We start from the raw sequence: 16,664 nt of genomic DNA, 5'->3' as shown, positions 1-16,664 counted from the left end.
AAAGTTAAGAAAAAAATTAACTAAATTAATATTTTGAAATCCAACTAATTCATAAATTTATTGTAAAATGATGAATATCATACACTAAATACTGAAGTAGATTATATAATTATCTTTATATAGAGGAATCAAAAGTGATAATTTAGAAATGTGCTTTTTTGTTTGCCATTCTCTTATTAAAGTTAACTAAAATTAATTATTTGACATGTTTGTATTCCGTATTTTTCCTCAATCAAACTTCAAAATACTTAAAGTGTCTTGAAACGTGCTGAAGCTTCATAAATTAATCTGTAAGAACACATTTCAGACCGATAAAGTTTTAATTCTCAGGTTTTTTTTGTCCCTTAGATGTTTTTCGTTTTTTTCCTTTAGACGTAGGATTAAGATGAGAATTACTTATTTATTTCATAACGTTTTTTTTGGTTAAATTTTATGGATTTTGTCCATTAGAGTTATTATAGATAGAATGGTTATTAATTTCGCTATTTAAATTTAGTTTTTTAACTAGTAACATAATGAATTATAATTATTTGAAAATTATTTTTGTAATTATCAATTTTGTTATACTGCTTTTAAGTCTTGAAAACTCTTAAGTAAATATATTTGTTATTTGTAAACTGACTTGGCACTACCCACAACATTCGCAATTAAACTCTTAAAGATGATAATTTCTTTCTTCATCGGATAAAACGAAAATGTATATATATATATATATATATATATGAAATTAACTATTTATACATCAATAATTTTGTTATATACGTATCAAAACATTCAAGGAGTTTCTCATTCCTATCTTGAAGTTTTATCATATCGCGACCATGACCGCCGTTCATAGCCTTAGCAAGTAATAAGAAAAATATTACTACGTTCGTATTCTATGAAACTGTACATGTTTTTCTGCCTGCACATTACTTCCTTCGATTTAAGAATATGATTAGCCATTCAGTGTCCAAAAATTATTACACTAAATATTTAATAAACTTTTACCATGTTGTATCACAAATATATCATAGAAGGTAAATACACCGCTAAAAAAGGATGAGATGAGAAAACTATTATATAAAAGTTATAGGTTTATATGGTAAAAGATACCATGTAGGGAAACAATAAGCATTTTAAACTAGGTTTTTTATTCAATAAATATTAATAATCATAAAAATACTAGTATATCTAAAGAGTAATTAACAACCTTATTGGAAGAATATATATATATATATATATATATATATATATATATATATATATAATATTTAAAATAACTTTTAGAATTTTATTAATTTTGAATTAATAAATATAGTAATGAATTTGTTTTATTAAATTATAGAAATATAGAAATTTTACTATCGTTAATATTTCAATATGTTAAAATTTTAATATATTTTGAATTTTTTAGAAATATACAGTGAAATCGGGATTCCTTTATCACATAATGTCATGTGATAGATAAGGGGAAGCTAACATTTTGTGGTACAAAATATAGAACTTTTTTATTTTTATTTTTTATTTTTAATATAATTTTTATTTTTCATAATTGATTTTAAAAAGTATTTGCGTAAGAAATGGTTCACAATTATCACATGACATTATACGATAAAAAAATAATAAATTTTTTTATGTTGGATCTGAGACTTTTGTGATCTATACTATAGATATTTATCTTTTAAATTAATTATATCATATTTTTTAATTTTCAATATAATTATTATATTGCATAATTCAATTTAACATCATATTAAAAAAAAGCAATAATTCAATTTAACATCATATTAAAAAAAGCAATTAGGAAAAAACAATTTAGATTTTGAATTTTTTTTTTTTTTTCCAAAAAAGATTATTAACCACTAAATTTGTTATTCAAATCAAATTACTTGTAAATCTTCATGAGTTATGTACAATGCATTGTTCATCAAATCGACAAGTAATTAATGTACATACTAATATATTCCATTCCTAAAATATTGCAGGCCCCCGATAAAGATAGGAGTAGTCTACCTAGGCGGAGGAATGGGCCGGTTTCCGTCACCGCCCGGAAAAACCTCCGGCTCCGGCCGCCGGAAATTCCTCCGCCCAGCTCCGCCACCCTCAGCGAGCTCCGCCCAGCGCCACTACGAACTCCGCCCAGTTCGATTTCATAAACTTCCAGATGCTAATAGACATGAATGCGTGGCGCAATGGTAGCGCGTCTGACTCCAGATCACGAGGTTATGTGTTCGATTCACCTGAGGTTCAATGTTCTATATTTTTCTTTTTCTTTCTGTTTCATTTCTCTGATCTGCTAACTCTTGGATTGATAGGCTCAACAAGAGCGTCACGATAACGCAACATTGAGGGGAGAAAACGAAAGACTGAAAATGGAAAACCGATCTATTAAAGAAGCAATGACGAACTGCAGCTGTTACAATTGTGGAGGACCTGCCATGCTCACGGAGATGCCTTTTGAGGAGCAACAGCTGCGGCTGGAGAACAGTCGATTAAAAAACGAGGTTTCGTTCCGCTGCCCCTATAACTTATTTTAGCCTTGAAATATTAATATTCAAGGGCATTTTCGGAATGCAACGAACTGTTTCATACATTTATTAAAATTAAGCTTTTTATTCAGTTTCGAATCTCTTTTATTTGTTGTTTTAGTGTTCTGGTATGATGTTGAGCTAGGTCTTTAAACCTATATTTGCCATTTGGTCCTGCTAATGCAAAGCAGGCTCCTCCCAACTTTTGTTCGATGACATTCGAGTCATATTTTTTGTGAACCTGTGAATTTTCTTATGTGCAGTGGGCTGTGTGTTTATGCCCGTTGGTGGGTTATATAATATTTTCATGTCTGTGGCCACAATAATTTTCTGTTTGTTTCTCCTGGTTCTGCAGCTGGAGAGAGTTGCTGCGACTACTGGAAAATTGTGTGGGAGACCATATTCACAAATGTTATCATTTTCTCCTCTACACAATGGTTCGTTGAGTCTGACAGTCAGAGAAATGAAACAGAAAGAAAAAGAAAAATATAGAACATTGAACCTCATGTGAATCGAGCACGTAACCTCGTGATCTGGAGTCAGACGCGCTACCATTGCGCCACGCATTCATGTCTATTAACATCTGGAAGTTTATGAAATCGAACTGGGCGGAGTTCGCGGTGGCGCTGGGCGGAGCTCGCTGAGGGTGGCGGAGCTGGGCGGAGGAATTTCCGACGGCCGAAGCCGGAGGTTTTTCTGGGCGGTGACGGAAACCGGCCCATTCCTCCGCCTAGGTAGACTACTCCATAAAGATATCCAGTCCTCGTAAGATGTAATAATATTAAACATGTACGGTTTTCTTTAAGACAGGTAACCACAGAAAACACAATGATGCCGAGCACAACTGTGACGTGTAGGCTGTGTCATATATTCGTTAAGGCATGATGAAAGCGGATTAAAGCTCTTTTCTTCGTCCTTCTGGAATTTTAGACATTAAATAAACATTATATAATGGATCTATTCAGTACTAGAAATCAGCATTATGGAATTTTAGGCCTTAAATAAACATTATATGATGGATCTATTCAAGACTATATAGTATAAATCAGCATTATAGGAGACATATAACACGTTGTCAGTTGATCCCTTTACTGGTTTATTTCACGCAAAAGCTACAAATCCGAAGAATATATTGGGTGCCCATTCGATAATTGTTCTTTTTGGAAGTTGCGTATCCCATAAAAAATTGTGCTCCCATATAACATAACCTTTATTCATTAAATAAACATTATATGATGGATCTATTCAAGACTATATAGTATAAATCAGCATTATAGGAGACATATAACACGTTGTCAGTTGATTGGTTTACTGGTTTATGTCACGCAAAAGCTACAAATCCGAAGAATATATTGCGTGCCCATTCGATAATTGTTCTTTTTGGAAGTTGCGTATCCAATAAAAAATTCTGCTCGCGTATAACATGATTTTTATTCATATGGGATCAGTATTTTTATCATGTTTGGCATTTTCACAACCGTTATTGGTTATTGGCCAATTTGGTTATAAATATAGTTCTGTTCGGCACTTTGCAACGGCTATCCGGACTATACGCAATCAGAAATCCTCTCACAAGGAATTAAGCTTTGGGGATAAAACACTATGAGAAATATTACTGTGCCTACTTTGGGGATAAAATACTATGAGAAATATTACTGTGCCTTCTACCACTGGTGCGCCTTTGCCAATTCCATTTATAGTGTTTAGTGGGTTCCATGATCGCATTGATCATTTTTTCTCTGATCGTTCTAGCTTGTTCTGAATTCAAAGTTTCTTTATGATCAAACTCATGTGAAAATAACAGTTTAAGGTAGACTAGTGATTCTGATAAAGATTGAGAAGCAGAAACATAGAGAAGAATGAACTCAAAAAATGGAAATGGAGAGAACTGCTTTTTACATTATTGAGTAACAGAAATCAATTACATAGGGTACAAAGGAACATTCAACAATAAATAACTGAAATCACACTGAGTAAAAATCGACTAAGCTGAAGTTGACTTGACTGAACTAGCTATGAAAGCTAGCAGAAAAGGATGAGAAAGGGAGACTAATGCTTTCTCTAAAATTCAATTATAGTTTTCCCAATGGTTTTGTTAAAAACACTGCAAGTTGATCTCGCAATCTGCAGACATCGGGAAGTATATCTCCATTATTTACAAATTCTTCCGGAAGTATATCTCCATTATTTACAAATTCTTGAATGAAGTGAATGCATATGTCAATATGTTTTCTCTTTTTGTGAAACACATGTTTTTTTTGGACAATGCAATGGCAGAGTTGTTATCACAAAAATAGGGGTTAGATCCTTTTGAACATGTGAAAGATAGTTCAACAGCCGTTTCATCCATACTAATTGAAAATATGTGGAAGTTGCAGCTACATACTCACCTCTACTGAAGATATTAGAAGAATAGATTGTTTCTTCCAACGCCCATGAGATCAAAGTTGTTCCTAAATGAAAAGTGTATCATAATGTGATTTTTCCGATCATCTAAGCTACCTGTATAGTCACGATATGTGTATTTTGAGAGTAAGTAATCTTAATTCTTGTACTATAAGTCATAGTTTTATGTCACTGCAATATATCTTAAAGTTATTTCTGCAACTTTCCATATGGAATTCTTGGGTGACTATTGACTAGCTATAGAATTCTTGGGTGATTTCTACACCTCTCCATTATTGACAAGCTCTTGAATGAAGGGAATGCATATTTCAATATGTTTTATTCTTTTGCCAAACACATGGTTTTTGGACAATGCAATTGCATAGTTGTTATCAAAAAAATAGGGGTTGGATCCCTCTGAACAAGTTAAAGATCATTCAATAGACTTTTCAATCACACTACCTGAAAATATGTGGAAGTTGTAACGACATACTCGCGTCTACATAATATATTAAAAAAACAGATTTTTTCTTCAATGCCCATTAGTTCAAACTTGTTCCCAAATGAAAAGTGTATCCTAATGTTCTTTTTCGGATCTTCTAAACTACTTTTATAGTTGCAATATGTGTATCTTGAGAGTAACAAATCTTCATAGTTCTTGTACTATAAGTCATAGTTTTGTGTCCCTGTAATATATCTTAAAGTTACTTCTGCGACTTTCTAGATGGAATTCTTGGGTGATTCCATAAATCTAGAAAGAAAACTAACTACAAAGATTATGTCTGATATCATTGTAGTGAGATACAAGAATTTCCAACTAGCCTTTTATACAATGTAGAATCAATTGATGGTCTTTTCATCTTGTTTGCTCAACTTGCTACGTGGAGCTATTGGAGTGTGACTTGGTTTGCAACTAATCATTTTAAACTTACATAGAATGTTAGTGGCATACTTTTGTTGATAGACAAAAATACCATTTATGGAGTGATTAATTTCAATTCCCAATAAATACTTCATCAGGCGAGGAATAGTCATTTATAATTATATTTTCATGTAAACTTTAAATTCTTTTAACATCACATTACCTTTATAGAGAAAATCGTGAACATAAAGGCAAACAATGAGAATTTTACCCTCATTTTTTTTGTATAAAGAGTTGGCTCATGGTTTCTTCTGCTGAATCCATTACTGATGAAGTAAGAGTCAATTCAACTATACCATGCTCAACAAGCTTGTTTCAAGCCATATACAAATTTCTTCAACTTATACACTTTATGTTGTTGCCTCACAAATTCAAAAGCAAGGTGTTGATCCACGTAAACCTCTTCTTCTAATATGCCATTTAGAAAAGCATATTTGACATTAGTTGGAAAATTTCCCATTTATATTGAGTTGTAATGGCAAAAATAGTTCTTACTGTATCTAACCTTCTATTGGAGCAAAGGTTTCGTCGTAGTCAATGCCAAGCTATTGAGAGAACCCTTTGGAAACCAACCTTGCCTTATATTTCTCAAATTTTCCATTTTGATTCAATTTGTTCTTGTAGACCCACTTGACCCTGATGCAAATTTTTCCTTTTGGGAGATCGAATTCCCAAGTTTTGTTCTCCTTTATGGATTTCATTTCGTGATTAATTGGATCAACAAAATGCTCCTCTTTTATTTCCTCTTCAAAGTGGGTTGGTTGACAATGAAGTACACTGTCTAGTTCAAAACACATCATCAAATGAATCTTTATGTGATTTTCACTGGAACAGATTTCTTAGAAACTAGATATGGATCACAAAAGCCGAAATTTGATCAATATTTTTCTTCTCAGAATCATGTTCTAGATCATATATATACCTTATGCTAATGATTTTTTGTTTATCTGGTGAAGATGATGATTCACTATTGGAAGAAGTACCATTTGCAGAGGGTTGTGGCTCGTCTTGTATGTGCAATCTTAGTAGCCTTGGTGGAGGAACATATTGATCTAAAGGTTCATCAATTTTCTAACACCAAGATTTGTTTTGAAAGAACTTAACATCTCTACTTAACAAAAATTTCTTGGTGAGGAAATTGTAGAGTGTATAGGCTTTTAATTTTTCATTGCAGCCTACACAGATGCATTTTTCACTTGTCATGTTTTTGTCACATCTTCTCTAAAACATGGAAAAATGCTACACAACTAAATATTCAATAGTGAGAGATATTCACTTTCTTACAATCGCAAGCATCTTGAGGTATTGTATCTTTAACACTTATTGTCAAAGATATATTGAGAATATATACTACAGTAGTGAAATATTCTTCAGAAAAATATTCACTAGACAACTCCTTTTTGCAAAGCATGCATATTTCCATGTTCATGATTGATTAGTTGTTTCTTTTAACTACTCCATCATGTTGTGGAGTGTATCTAGTTATATTCTGGATAATGATGTCTTCTATTCAAAAAAATATTGTGAAATCTTTGGACCTGTATTATCGTCCTATTTCTGAATTGAGTACCTTCAAAAACTTGTCACTTTTCTTTTCTTCATCTGTCTTGAACTATTTTAACTTTGAGAAAGTATCAAACATATTTTTAACAAAATAAATCCATATTTTCCTGCTATAGTCATCAATATAGGTCAAAAAATAAAAACATTCGCCAATGTATCTTGTGTTCAATGGTCCATAGATATTTCTGTGCACTAGTTCTAAAGGTTTTTTCACTCTACTAGAAGATGTGGGAAATTTGTCTCTTGTATGTTTTCCAAGAATAAACATTTCACATTAGAAATCTTGTTCATTCACAAAAGGAAGACCTATGACCATAGAATGTTTCTTAGTGAGACTAAGATTCTTGAAGGGAATATTACCATACCTAGAGTGCCATAATTGTGACTCATCTATCTTTGAAATATTGTGTGCAAATGACTGTGATAGATTTGTACTTCTGAGAGTGAAGGGAAGTATTATGTTCTTGGTATTTTCTACCATGGCTATAAGTCCTCTACTGGGAGGTTTGGAATAAATATAACAAGTGGTCCCTTGAAATATTATAGTATATTCACGTTCCATAAATTTACCTACATTAATAAGATTTTGCTTTAGGTGTGGAACGTAATAAACAACATGCATATTTTTTTGTTGATTATGTTTAGTAAGAACAAGCACAATACCTTTCCCTTAAGATTTTATAGGAGAGCAATTACTAAGAGTAATTTCAATTTTGATAAACCATCAGTGTAGGAAATAAGGTCTTTGTTGCTTGTCATATGGTTTTTGTAGCCATTTTCTAGCAGCTAAAGGTGCTTGCTATAATTTTCTTCAGAATAATGGCGGGAAAGAAATATTTCTTTAGATGATTCTCCCCCATTTTTGGAGATATGGAAACTACCTTTGTGTTGATATATCTAGGTCTTTCAAATTTTATGATCATCATGTTTGAATTTCTTGCAATAATAGCACTGGAGATTGAGTTTGTTGCTTGATTTTCTCCTTATTTATTTATGGTTTTGTTAGGGTCTCGACTATCCTGGTTGTTCTGGTGTCGAACCTTCTGTTGCATCATGATGTTCTATTGGTCTTCCTTTGCCTCACTTACTTCTTCGTTTATATCCTTTGTTTGTAGCTATGCTCAGAGAGGCTTGTACCTTGAGAGCTTGTTCCAAGGATCATTCCTCTAGGTTAAGTCATGTGTGATGTGAGAAACGTGATCTTGTCAACTGATATACTAAAAATGTTGTAAGATATTTCACTTATAGAATCACTATTACAACCATTTCAAGTTTCTTTGGATGGATTTGAAGGACTTTTTCAATAATATTCTAATGTATAATCATTTCACTAATAAGCCTAGTTTAATTGAGAATGCCCATGACTCTAGTCATGAACTGATCATCATTCTCAGTGTTATCCCTTTTTAGTGTTTCAAACAGAGTCCTTAATGCCTATTGTTTAATAGTATTAATTGTATCATTACCCTGATATGCATCTTTGAGAATATCCTAAGCCACTTTTCCTTTGTTGCATTGATTATTTTTTTGAAGGTAGGGTCATTAACCAAATTTTAGATCCAACACTTGGATTTGTGCTCTTTCCTTCTATATTCGACAACTGTAGTAACCTGAGCATTATTCATGGCTTCTAATTCTTCTTGGCTTGGCTCTACATAGACTTTCTACATTGTATCTCAAAATTACTGGGCTTGCAAATAAGTCTCATTCGAAAAGACAAAAAAAAACATAATTGTTTGCAAGAAAAATTGGTTTTTGTGAAAAAAAAAAAATCAAGAAAACCATCATTTACAAGATGCAAACACCCTTATTACCCATGTGTGGAAGATTTTATGAAAATTTTTTCCAAAACTTTTAAATGGATTCACCTTTACTTAAAGAAAAATTCCTTTGTGACAAGTTTGTAGCTTTTACGTAAATTTTCCTTGGAAAAAAACAATCTCATGGTTTAGAGGACCAATACAAGTGCCTTGCAAATTAATAAAAGATTTTATCCTTTCCTTTTAACCTATGATAAGGCATATCTTCCAAGAATTTTCAATGCGAATTTTAATATGAAATCCACCACCCTTGCAAATTCCATGACAATTGGAAGGTCCAATTTAAACCACGTCAATGTTTTAATAAAGTTATTTAACAATTAAAATTTATTTGCTCACATTTTTGAATAAAATTGTCATGCTCTATTCCATGAGGTGATCACTGATAATGTTGTAGCGGCCCATGATAGTTCATAAAATTTTAGTGCGTAGGAGTGAAAACTACGTCTTTGCTCTTTCTCTTGCTTTTAGGGTGCGATAGTCAATTATTGTCGTCCCTCATGGTTTCCTTAGAAAACATGTGACTACCCCTCCTCCTAGGCTGCCACTTTGTTCTCCTCCTCAAGCTCTCATTCTCAGTACTTTCTTTATGAGCACACAAATTTCAAATTATTCTCTTAAGGAATCATATGCAACCTCAAGCTTTGATACCATGAAAAGGATTAAGAAGAATAACCATAGATAGGAATGAACTAAAAAATTTGAAGTGGATTTAACTATTATTCACATTAGTAGTAACTGAATATATTAGATAGGAGACAAAGGAACATTCAACAAAAAGAATGGAAGTCGCAGTATAATTAAAATACCTTAATCTCAATAAAATACCTTAATCTCACTGGGGTATGCACTTACTCCTGATTAATTAATTATTGAGTGTAGATTAAGGGTTGCGATTCATATGGGCCAAGATGGCGGCAAAACATGACTTTCCAAATATAAAATGTTGGCCCTTTTTTTGTTTTTCTATACCACACTAAGCTGTGGGCCTTTCTACTCATCCTCGATGAACCAAGGTTATCTATAGCAACCCAGGTTCATATCCATCCCTAGTTCTGAGAGATGTCTATATCATCGCTCAACCTACCGAGCTTATCTACTTGAATTATCTATACATGTATGGGTTCGCACTAGTCCTCGTATCTGAGTGAATCTATATCAACCCACACTCTAGCGCATACATGAAACTCTAACGAGGATGGAACCTTGCTTAATCACCCTTAACTCAATGAAATTTTTTGTCGCATCCTTTTGGAGTTAGAAGAAGTGTTATATATGGCTGGAAAAGCTTTGGAAAAGGCTATTCAAACACACAACTTCATTCTCATTTTGAATAGGAAATTAAAAAATAATAACCTTGTAAAATAGGTTACCTAAATTGTATTTTCATTATTAGCATCGAAGTAGATAATGTTAATAACAACCCTAACAAAATTATTAACATCAATGAAAGCATGCCTTGCATTATGCTTCTTAACATTTGCATCAATGAAAACACTTAATTAATAATTAAACTAATAATTAACACAAAAAAAAAAATTGATATTTTAAAAGATATTGAAACAATTATTATAAAAAAAAATAGATTTCATTTTAGAATATATACGCTGATTGTCAAATCATCTTTTAAAGAAAAGACTATTAAAAAAATATCGCTGAAATATTCTAAATTAGAATAACCTCACTTATACATCACTTAAAATTTGTAGTGTAGCACTTGCCTAAATCATGGACAGGTTTTTGGTATTATTAAAAACAAATATAAAAACGATCGCTTTAACTATAGTATCTCTTTTCTAATTATATCAGACGAAAAAAATTAGAGAAAGAATATTTCCATATGAACAGAAAGTTAAATATGAAAGGAGTTAAGCATTCATACTACGTTATACCATAATAAAAAAAAGGATAAGAATAACATATTAATCTTTTATATTGTTTTTAATTAAAACCAAGTATATTCATCCATATTTGTTCTTTATTATAATCTAAAATTATTTATCATTTTACTAGAAGTATTTATTCTCTTATGGTTTGTTTAACTCTCTATCGTGTGCAAATTTGGCTGTAGCTCGTACTGAGATTTTTTTTTCGCTGTAGTTACTTCACCAATGTCTTGTATAACAACGCATTCTAGAAAACTTCCTATACAAAAACCTTAGTCTGTGAGATGAACGTATTCTTTTATAAGCTTCCATTAATGTTTTTGCAAAAATATTCACTGTGATCCATTAAAAGATGAGATAAGCTGAAGGAATTTTTCAGACACATTATTTTCCGGAGCTTGTTTTTGGATGTTAAAGTTCTTACAAATTTGGTATTTTCTTACAGATTTGTTAAAATCAAAAACAATTCTTGATATGTTTTTCCTTTGATCGAATTGCATACTACTTCAGGTGTCTTTCGAACTTTCTGATTTAGAAATTATCCTCAAAAAAGACATTTAAGACTGCAGACTTTATTCTCAATTTTTAAGTTTACTATTTCTCTGTGCTGTGGTTCACGGACATCTTTGTCAACAGGTGGTTGATAACAAAAATCTGGGCTGATCGACCCCTAAAGGAATGTAGCTCTGCAGCCCACTAGCAAGGCTTAACCCCAAGGGTTTCAGGCAGAATGGACCACGTGACCTCCCTAACAATAAAACACTGATTTTAACCAATTAAGCTGACCAACCAAGCTAACCCTTGAGGCTAGAGATTTTTTTCACTTTACTATAAAAATGAATAACAATTCATCTTTTTATTCCGTTTGAATGTTTCGTGGTTAGTTTCTCTAAAATTAATAGTATATTTTGTTATACATGCGTCAATAAATTCAATGACTTTCTTACTTCTGTAATTCAATCTTTATCATAGAAGGTTAATGAGGGGCTGTCCATAGCATCAGAAGCTAATGAGAAAAATATTACAAATTTCGTTCCTGTCCACAATAGTTCATTCACTTCAAGGATATCTGTACCTAGTCTATTTCTAAATATTAGAAAAGTATCGAATAAACTTTTTGTGATGCTGTACACAATCCAATAGTTCATTCACTTCAAGGATATCTGTAACTAATCTATGGATATCTGTAACTAATCTATTTCTAAATATTAGAAAAGTATCGAATAAACTTGTTGTCATGCTGTACACAATCCAATCACTATATATATATATATAGATATATATATATAACTGTAAGTACAAAACAAATATGTTATACTCAGCGGGAGACGTAATAGTAAACAAATATCTTACGCGATGAGACCATTTTGGGGATTCTTGTTGAATTTGTAATCCATGTCTAAATATTACTAAAGTATCGAATAAACATTTTGTGATGCTGTACACAATCACTAAACTCAGTGCGGTATATATATATATAAATAATTGTAAGTACAAAACAAATATGTTATACTCAGCGGGAAACGTAATAGAAAACAACTATCTTACGCGATGAGACCATTTTGGCTATTCTTGTGGAATTTGTAATGGGGTGAAATGGAAATAGTAGGTCATTGAGAGTAAAAATATATTCGTCATTTTTAAATTGAATGAGTTAAAATAAAAAATTTCCCAAAAAAGTTGAAATAAAAACCAATTAAAATACTGCTCAAACAACTCCTGCGTATTGTTATATAGAAGAACATATGATCCATTTTGCCAGGGATTACACGTTTAATGTTTTTTAGTGGAAAAGAAAGATTCTGATTTATATTAATAAAAATCAGATAGTACATAAGTGCATACTAGCATAGTATTACGGTCTTTCTTTAAAAATCCTATAATTCTTGGATAAACATCCTTACAACATTTGTCCAGTTTATTCTTTGTGCAGTTTGATTTTACTATTCCTCATATGATTCTTACATTTATAGTCAATGAAAAAACTATATTTTCAACCAAAAAAAAAAAAAAAACATGAAAGATCACCTTCTCCAGATCTACCTTCAATTCTCTGATTTTTCTTTATATTTTCTCCAAAAATATGTAGCAGTCGATCAAGCCATGAAATCTCTGAGAGATTAATACTGCCCGCATTTATCATGACTCTATGTTCATGTGCACAAAAGAAAAACAAACTTACATCTTTGTCAATTCCTCTCTTGGATAATAAATCTGTTGTCTTCTGCTCCCTCTTCGAAATTGATCTGATATGAAAGGTACTTACTAGTGTCATAATCAAACCTCCCTATAGAGCTATGATCTCTGCTTTGCTATTAATGCCGTGTCCCTCCTTCCCACTTGAAGTGAAAAAAATTACCTGGTTCAATGTATCAAAAATGTTTTTGCCGGGGGTTGTATATTCAATGTATCAAAAAGGTAATGTATACAACAATATATTCCATTCATAAAAATATGGGAGGCCCCACACCGATACAAACAGCCTATCCTCCTAAGATATAAAATTAAAAATATTGGAGGCCCCACACCAATCCAAACAGCCTATATAAAATTTTAAACAAGCACGGTTGCTTTTAAGCAGCCAACCCAACCAGACAAAATACCATGATGCCGAGAAGAAGTGACTTATGGGCACTGCCATAGATTCGGAAGACACGACGAAAATGTGTCTTCTAGTGGAGATTAAATCTCTTTATCTTTATAATGTTATATAGTGGATGTCACAGGCCATGAAGTAATTTAATCAGCTCCACACTGTAACAACAAATTAGATTGGTCTACTGGTTTGTGTCAGCCAAAAGTTGCAAATCTCAAGAATATATTGTGTGCCCACTCGATAATTAGTTTTTTAGAAAGTAGTAACCCATGGAAAATTGTATTGCCGTCTAATATAATTTTATATTCGTATGACATCAATGTTTTCGTCGTTGTTGCCGTGTACAACCAATAATGGGTACTGGCCAATATGGTTATAAATATAGATCCCTCCGGCACTTGGCAATAGCTATCCAGAGTACCCACTATCAAAATCCTCTGACAAGGAATTAAGCTGTGGGGGATGTAACACTATGAGGAATATTACAGCGCCTTCTACCACTGGTGCGCCTTCGGTATGGAGTTCGCCCATTCCATTTCTACTGGGTGGAGTTGGTTCCATGATCGCATTGATAGTTTTTGCTCTGATCGTTCTGGCTTGCTCCTACCTGAAAGTTTCTCCTGATTCTAACTCAGAAGAAAATAACAGTTCAAGGCAGATTAGCTATTTAAGTGCTGGGTCTGCTGAAAAGGATGAGACTTTGGCGAATAATATGTCGCCTTGTTCAGATGATAAGCAGGTGAAAGTAGTTGTGATAATGGCCGGTGATGACGCTCCAACGTTTATCGCTAACCCAACCTCTACATCTGCAAAATAAATGTCAGAGCTTGCAGCGCATTCAAACTGGTTTCATAGGATTTAGTTTTACAGAAGATAAGAATTTTTTTGCAGTGTGTATTTGGAAGTCTCTAATATTACAATGGAAATTTGTTTGACTTCATCTATCTCATCATTTGGCATCTTCCCCATTCAAGGCGTTATTTCTTAACCGCGGGACATCTTCTAAGATCCCTAATAGTGTGACGCCTTTCTCCCAATTTTTGGAGTATACAAACTAAAACGGACACAACTAAGATTTAGCCGTACATAGTAGATAATGGAAGTTAGGATTTAGTTTACATCTCATTCATTCATTACTGGTGAAAATCCTGTGGATGTAAAATGTTTCAATTTTCTCATTCTAGATTGATGTTTTTAACGAGTACATTCTCAGAGCTTTTTTACATTCTACAGTTTTCATTTTTTTCCTCGTCTTTCCATTTTTGTTCGGGTGTTATATAATTATATTTGTTTGAGAGAGGTTACAGAAAAATCCACTAATAATAATTTTGCAACATTCCACCATATATCCATCTTAAATAAGACTGTAATATAAGCCCAGAAATATACAATTTTTTTATTTAAATATTTTGTATTAATTTTTATTTAAATTTTAGATTTTTAAAATGTTTTATTTCAGTTTACGTGATCAAAATTTTAACTTTAATACATACTTACGCATCATACTGGGAAGTGAGCATAATATCTATTAGACATTACATAGTTTCTAAAAAATTAAGACCATTAAAATTTTTGGAAAATGTTGTGCTCATAAGGCATGTGCACTATAAAGAAGAAAAAAACCCTTTAATACATACTTACGCATCATACTTACACATTATACTGGGAAGTGAGCATAATATCTATTAGACATTACATAGTTTCTAAAAAATTAAGACCATTAAAATTTTTGGAAAATGTTGTGCTCATAAGGCATGTGCACTATAAAGAAGAGAAAGACCCATAGTTCAAGAGCTAGCCATGTGTGCACTATAAAGAAGAGAAAGACCCATAGCTCAAGAGCTAGCCATGTGAGTAGAAAAAGAAAATTTCCCTGGATCCAACTGAATACCCCTCTTTGAGAAAAGTTCTGCCACTTGATTCTGCTCTGTGTAGATGTGCCCGCATGTTATGTTCTGAAAGTTGTTAGGCTGTCTCTTAATACGCCCCATCCAATTGGATACGATAGGAGCGTTGAAACATGAGTGATCCCTGACCCAGTCTATCATCTCCATGAATGTAAATTTGTTCCTGTCTTAATCATTTTGGAAACTTAAAAGGCTATAATCTCTGTTCTGCTGTTAGTGCCTTGTCCTCCATTCCCCAGATATATAGTCTCCCCGCTTCCGGGATGATGACTACTCCACAGCCACAGCTCCTTCGTTGACTTACCAATTGGATATTTTCCATTGAGTTACTTTATAGTTATATTTCTAGATTCTCGCAACTCCATTTATGACTAATAGGTTTTTTTAATGGAGTTGTCTATAATGCGACTTTTTGAGATTCCGGTGACGGAATCAGGCGGAAGAAATGGAGATGAAATCATGATTTGTTGCAGTTAAAATGGTTTTTTAACTGCATATTCGGATTCAGCACCCTGAAAAACCCCTGGGACGCTTTCATTGTGCAGAAACTAGTTATCAAACTTGGATTTCAATAAATTACTGCCGGATTTTCACCGGAAAAAATCGCCGGAAAGGCTTTCAAAAAGTCGCGTTAAAGACTACGACTTTTTTAATTGTCCCAATTGTGTTGATCACTGTCTGTTTTGAACCAATAAGCGCTGCACAATAAATACGTTAACAATAGTCTACACCTCAAAAAAATATATTTTGTATTCTCATTATTAACAAGATAATGCTAATGCTCTTCTGGAACTGCGCAGGGCATTTTTTTCACAATTCAATCGCCTCGGTTTCGCAATTTCCAAGGTAGTACTGAGGCATCGTTAGAGAGTGTTATACTTTTTAGGATTTTTCCTTTGCCTTGGTTTCTAAGTAAAACCATCTAAAGCAATGTTTCAATACATTGATACAGTTTAGGCCCATTTACAACGAACACTGAGCAACTAGTATAAGCTGTAGTTGTAGTTGTCAAGGGCTCTTTATCCCTCTAGTATGATCTGTAGTTGTCAAGGGCTCTTTATCCCTCCAACGGAAT

General features: G+C 32.7%; 2 protein-coding genes across 2 annotated transcripts; both read left to right on the top strand.

Annotated features, from left to right (window-relative positions):
- Positions 1-2,240: 2,240 nt before the first annotated feature.
- Positions 2,241-3,165, top strand: LOC149145440 (homeobox-leucine zipper protein PROTODERMAL FACTOR 2-like). The gene is made up of 2 exons (XM_089453308.1): positions 2,241-2,486; positions 2,866-3,165. Exons 1-2 carry the CDS (start codon positions 2,355-2,357, stop codon positions 3,019-3,021), a joined length of 288 nt encoding a protein of 95 aa, XP_089309434.1. The 5' UTR covers positions 2,241-2,354; the 3' UTR covers positions 3,022-3,165.
- A 10,989-nt stretch (positions 3,166-14,154) lies between these two features.
- LOC149145439 (protein GLUTAMINE DUMPER 3-like) lies at positions 14,155-14,499 on the top strand. Its single transcript, XM_089452452.1, has one exon. It carries the CDS (start codon positions 14,155-14,157, stop codon positions 14,497-14,499), a length of 345 nt encoding a protein of 114 aa, XP_089308578.1.
- Positions 14,500-16,664: the final 2,165 nt, after the last annotated feature.

The sequence above is a fragment of the Pinus tabuliformis genome, chromosome X (assembly GCF_031772625.1).
Source record: "Pinus tabuliformis cultivar Carrire ecotype Pingquan chromosome X, CPIR1, whole genome shotgun sequence".
Classification (NCBI taxonomy): Eukaryota; Viridiplantae; Streptophyta; class Pinopsida; order Pinales; family Pinaceae; genus Pinus; species Pinus tabuliformis.
Note: the sequence above shows the minus strand (reverse complement) of the source record. Positions and strands in the feature narration are given on the sequence as shown.

Bases quoted from the DNA above. Each gene is read 5' to 3' on its own strand.
- LOC149145440 (XM_089453308.1), top strand. From the start codon at position 2,355: ATGGAAAACCGATCTATTAAAGAAGCAATGACGAACTGCAGCTGTTAC. The intron at 2,487-2,865 runs GTTTCGTTCCGC...CTGGTTCTGCAG, and splicing joins ACAGTCGATTAAAAAACGAG to CTGGAGAGAGTTGCTGCGAC.
- LOC149145439 (XM_089452452.1), top strand. From the start codon at position 14,155: ATGAGGAATATTACAGCGCCTTCTACCACTGGTGCGCCTTCGGTATGG.